At 45.3% G+C, this 5,390-nt stretch overlaps 1 protein-coding gene across 1 annotated transcript; it reads right to left on the reverse strand.

The window, feature by feature from the left end:
- Nucleotides 1-662: 662 nt before the first annotated feature.
- On the reverse strand, nt 663-4,109 carry LOC308399652 (neuroepithelial cell-transforming gene 1 protein-like). The gene is made up of 9 exons (XM_080887014.1): nt 3,897-4,109; nt 3,667-3,774; nt 3,405-3,569; nt 3,138-3,200; nt 2,738-2,911; nt 2,381-2,638; nt 2,125-2,295; nt 1,794-1,980; nt 663-1,707 (listed from the first exon to the last, which is right to left on the reverse strand). Exons 1-9 carry the CDS (start codon nt 3,987-3,989, stop codon nt 1,277-1,279), a joined length of 1,650 nt encoding a protein of 549 aa, XP_080743140.1. The 5' UTR covers nt 3,990-4,109; the 3' UTR covers nt 663-1,276.
- Between the last annotated feature and the right edge of the window lie 1,281 nt (nt 4,110-5,390).

A 5,390-nucleotide genomic window follows, 5' to 3' on the forward strand; every position in this document is an offset into this window, starting at 1 on the left:
AATCCTGTAAAATGTTTGCCACAATAAGAATTGTTCCCCCTACATTGAAACAGTTATCTCCCATGGAGCAAGAAACACATGTCTGTCCATCAGTGTATTTTCTGTACTGCTTAAAAGTTCCAAGATCACTTGTTATTGGTCCAGACTTATGAAGCCGTTTAAGAGGAGCGGGAACAGACATCCTCTCTTTTCTTCTGAATACTTTGCGTCTCATAGACGCGCTTGACAATTTGTTCCACAGGTTTATGAGGCCTCTGCACAATCTTTTTCAGTTTACCCAGGAAGGTTTCAAATGGGAAGCAGGAAATACTGTTGATGGGAGTTACACATGTCACACTGAGCGTTTCACTTCCTAATCGTTCTCGTCTTCGTTCTCTTCTGCCTTCAACAACTTTCATCGTCGCTCAGTCCCATCCCTCGGGACAGTTGCATACATCATGCCGCCTCTTCAGGTGCAAGCGGCGTCCACAACTAAAGCTCCATGCAAGATCCTACACTGAAAAGTGATCCGCCTCATTCTCAGGAATCAGCTTTTTAAGAAACCAACGTGGCTCAGTTCAAAATTTTGTCTTAAACAAAACTCATCATCTCGTCTGCGATATGAGTTCATCACGGTTTTTTGCTGACATATCATCTGTTCTGGAATGAAATTAATGCCTCTGTAGTAAATAAAATAAAATAATATCTGGCTTCTAGCATCTGTTATTTAAGGAATGTATAAAAATAAGACATCTTCTGCTCAGTCTAAAAACCCAACTATGACAGAAATCTGTTTGTGTGGTACACCTCACCTTTTTAGGGGTCGGCTTTTTGTCTTTCACCTTGACATCGGCAAATGTTCAAAAACCTGCCCTAACAGCTAAAACTCTGCTGCTTTACAATACCTAAAACAATACTAGGATAGATCTGAAAATATAAAGTGTATTATCCCCCAAAGAAAGGTCTAAAAGAATGTTTAAATATGAACTTTATAGTAAACAGGATCTGATGCACCAACTCTTTCTTCAAGAACTCAGCAAACTGGCCACACCGAGTGTGAACCGTGGGTTTACTTCTTGTCATGCTTCCCTTTTAGAGCTGAACCACGTGCACCCCCCTCCAGAATACTGTGTCTCTATGGGATGCACTTGGATGGAGGAGTAAGGTAAATAGCTGCCAAGGAGGACAGTAACAGAACACTGCTGTAATAACACGCAGACACTCATAAATGTGCTGTGCTGTTTTATGTACAGGAAAAACAAAGAGGTCCATCCACGTTCTCTACCAACGCTCCACCTCACACCATCGCCTCTTTTCTCTTCCCTAAAGAACACAGAGCCTTCTTGTCCTTTTTGGTTTTATGTGTCGTGGGTGAGGATGACGTCGATGACACGGACGTCGTGGACGATGGCGGGGAGCGAGGCGAAGGGGACGCAGTGGTGGGGCTGTTGCACAGTGAGGCGGGGGCCGACTGAGAGCCTGGCTGCGGGTAGTTCTCGTCTGCTTCCTCCATGTGGATGATGGCAGAAACGGAGGAAGGGCGGCGCTTGGAACGGACGCTGCCTGTAGGCGGGCTGGGGCTGGAGGGCTCGCTCAGAGGCTGGTGGACGGCAATGGCACTACGGAGGCAGTTGAGCCACTGCTGCTTGTGGAAGACGTCGTTGACCTGCAGAGTGTGTGACTGTGCCTGGCTCGGGTCTTGGGAACGTACCCGGAAAATGTTCTTGGCTGCAGAGAAAGCAGAGAGCGTCATTAGGAACGGGGGCAAAGTGCTGCTCAGGCTACTAGCGGACACTTTCTGGGACGAGCCTTACCTTTGTCTGCATTGCTGAAGGCTCCTCTGAAAAAGCCGCCCATTCTGACATCGCCATCTTGCAGGTCCTCCAGCACCAGATCCTGCACTGCGATTGGCTGCCGGTACACCTGGAAGCACTGGCGCTCGTTCCTGGTGACGGGGCGGGTCAGGATCAGCAGGTCGGTGAACAGGAACACGTGCAGCTTCTGAAAGAATTTCCAGGAAAAACAGAAACTTTCAAACCAGAGCATCATCTGAGCACATAGCCCGCCTCATGTGGGACGGCAGCCTCGTGTTAACATGCAAAGAGAAGCACCGAAGGACGACTTGGAAGTGTGCGCTGTGCTCACCGTGCCGCTCTTGTTGCGCAGCTCCCCGTGACACAGAAGACTCTTGCACCGTTCGATGCGAGCGTCCCTCTGCCTGTCGTCCAGATACTCCAGCTTGTCGATGTAGTACTGGCACTCGGACTCCCCTTTCTTCTTGTTGATGTCAGACAAAACTCCCTGGATGACAGTGATCTGAACACACAAGCAGCCTAATTATTACATGGGAGAGGCACTATGATGGATCAGTGTGTTGAACCAGTTTGTCTCCTGGACTTACAGCTTCCTGCAGGCTGGCAGCATCGGGGTGTTCTGCTGGAGTGTGTCTCAGGATTTCCTTGAGCAGTAGGGGGTACTTGACCAGGCGGGATCTGGGAATGTCCAGGAAGCTCCACAGGTCCAGTTTCCGACTAAAAGGTGACTCGAGGCACCGCTGCAGGAAGTCCTGCACACGTGGGTCTTGCTTCTTCTGGTCCAGCAGCGCCTTGGCTGCCAGCTGGTTACTGCAGTAGTCTTTGTAGGCATTGAGCCTGGGCAGCTGCAAAGGAAGGAGGGACTCTTTATCTAACTGCTAATTCAAAATACGGTTTTACTAGCGTAAAAGCTTTTGATGGCTCAAAAAGTCAAAGACACTTACCCAGCTAATAACAATTTGCCCAATCTGGCCCACGGTCCTGTCTGGCCCCGTGGCTTTGGAGAGCTGCGCCAGAAGGTCCTCGTGCAGTGGGATGTAGGCATCCAAGTTGCCGAAAATGTGAGTAAGCTCCTCCTCTGACATGATGGACAGCTTCAGCATCGGGTCGTGGTACGCCTGTGGATGGAGCAAAGTGATCAGTAATATCTGGGCAGAGCTTTGGGAGCGGCTACTAAAAATATCTTGGTCAACAGTTTTAGGGGTACAAAAAAAAAAAAGACAGAGGAACAATCCCTGTCTTTTTATAGCTCCTGGCTGCGCTGCATTCAAAGCCTGCCAGACTGATTTAATCTGTTTGCTTTATATGTACTCCCGCTGCCTCAGAGCTTTTAAAATGACAAACCTTGCATGCAAGCTGCAGGTCCTCAATCAGATGCTGTTCTCCACGAAACAGCTCAAATATGGCCTGAGGAATGGGAGAAGGCACAGACAGATGTTTTTTTAGTAAACATGTAAATCAGGTTGTCATTACATCGTAGCCTAAACCATAGTGAGCTTAGCCAAGATGGCTGAATGGCTTCTAGTCCAATTTAAACCATTTGACACAAAGACATGTGAACTAGTCTAGCAAGCATGTAGAATTCATCCCTGTCTGGACTCCTGGACTCACCTCTTGCCGCTTGATCTCTTTGGTGGAGAAAGTTCCTTTCTGGTGGATGTCTAATGTCTCGGACCATAAGGTGCTGTTCCTCCTTTTAGGTGGTGTGGGGGCCGCTGCCTTGCTGCAAGGCTTCTGGGGCATGCCTGGCAACTTGCCATCGCCCCAGAAAGAGGCCTTCAGAAAGAAAGAACACCACATGTCAGACATGTTGAAAGGGATGTCCCTGTCCCCCCAATGCGCTGTGTTTCCATTGGATGCCGTGAGCGCTTACCTTGATGGTTTGGGCGAAGCGCCGGAAGACCCCATTCTTTACCGGAGAAATGAGGTTGGCTAGCGACGTCACCCTGCCGAGAGAACGGACGTGCTTGTTGCTGGGTTCCTGCAGAAGGAGGCAAAAACAGAAGGGGAGGTTAGTCGTGCAGTTATTCTATCATAACACTATGACTTCATTTCCAGCAGCTCTGGTCAAACATTTACAGAGTAAAGTTTCAGCCATCTCACCTCTAACTCCTTGTTGGCCTGGTTCTGGCAGTCTGTCACTTGCAGAGTCCGTTTGATAGGCACCAAGCTACCCACTTCATCGTAAGCCACCATATCTTTCAGTAGAAACACAGTATCCTTTTAATCCTCACGAGTTGGCTTCAAGTAATCCACACCAGAGAGAAAAAAGGTGGCAGAAAATCAAGAGTTATAAGCACGTAAAAAGACGGAACAGATACACTTTCCCCCTGTTTGGCTTTTTCTGGCATGGGGCTCCCTCATCACTCTGCCTCACACTGACAAACCATTTGTTACATTCTTCTACATTTAGTTCAGATTTCTGATTTTACTTTTAAATCCAAAGTTAACTGAATAGTAGAAAATATGTCCAAGAGAGACACGATCTGTGCAGCAGGGCTCATTAATTACACTGTTCTGCACATACATTAGCTGAATAACTGATGGATACTCTGAGGCATTGTTTCTTTTTACCAAATTCATCAGGATAAGGGCCAGAGGCAGGAAACAGGTTGATTTTTTCATCTTGTCCCATCAGTCTTGAGCTCCTTACCTTCAGTCGTCTACAGGACAGAGGCTCTTATCATGTGAAGACAGTTTGGTGAAGGGCTGAAAGACTAAAACAGTAACTTACTATGATAAAGATTTATGATTCTACTGCACAGAGAGAGAATGACAGTAAAAAGATAAAACATTGGTATCCATGTTATTTTAAATATCAACCATTGCTCCTAACTGACAGAAACCATGACAACCAACACAGTTCTCAGTGCTAATGGAAACATTAACCCTTTAAGACTTACCATAGAACCAAGTCTGCCAGAGCTTATATTCTATTTTTACATGCTGTGGAGCCATTTTTGGGAGCATTTCAAGTTGCTATACATCAAAACAACCATTATAGCCCAGATTTTAATAATATGTCTGCATTAAGTGAATAATAATTACATAAATTGCAAAAAAGTGCAATAAACTCCCAAAAATTTGAAAATCGTTTTTGCTTTTTTAACATATATTTCTAGTTAGAGAAATTTAAGAGGCTTATCCCTCAAAACTGTAAATACAAAAAAGTTGCACAAAATAGTTTCCCACCACAGGAAATTTATTTTGAGTGTCTTCATAGTTTTATTTTTGAAATACACCAATTTTTATATACTGCAGGAAAAACGAAAATAAATACTATACTGAAAGTTTGCAAAAAAGCAGCATATGCATCAAAATAAACTATTTCCAGCAGTGCAGTATGAGTCCTAAGCATCCCAGAAACGACACCGAAAGTCATAAAGTCAAAGATAACTTTTAAAAACACCAGTATAAGCTCATGAGGCCCTGATGGTAAAAAAAAAAAAAAAAAAAAACTACATTTCCGCGAAAATGACATCACTTCTTTTATTTTATCTATTTTATTTTCAAAAACAGCAACTTTTGTGGAGCTCACCTTCCACTACTTCATTGCACTGAGGAGAGACTGTAGCATTCGACTGTGGATCCTCTGAG

This window comes from Rhamphochromis sp. 'chilingali' (assembly GCF_963969265.1).
Source record: "Rhamphochromis sp. 'chilingali' genome assembly, chromosome: 7".
In the NCBI taxonomy this organism is placed as follows: domain Eukaryota; kingdom Metazoa; phylum Chordata; class Actinopteri; order Cichliformes; family Cichlidae; genus Rhamphochromis; species Rhamphochromis sp. 'chilingali'.

What these genes read in the sequence shown, in the direction of transcription:
- LOC308399652 (XM_080887014.1), bottom strand. Translation starts at nt 3,989, where the DNA reads ATGGTGGCTTACGATGAAGTGGGTAGCTTGGTGCCTATCAAACGGACT. An exon ending in ACCTGCAGCTTGCATGCAAG is followed by an intron (nt 2,912 to 3,137) that starts GTTTGTCATTTT and finishes CTCCATCCACAG; the next exon opens with GCGTACCACGACCCGATGCT. An exon ending in GGCAAATTGTTATTAGCTGG is followed by an intron (nt 2,639 to 2,737) that starts GTAAGTGTCTTT and finishes CTTCCTTTGCAG; the next exon opens with CTGCCCAGGCTCAATGCCTA.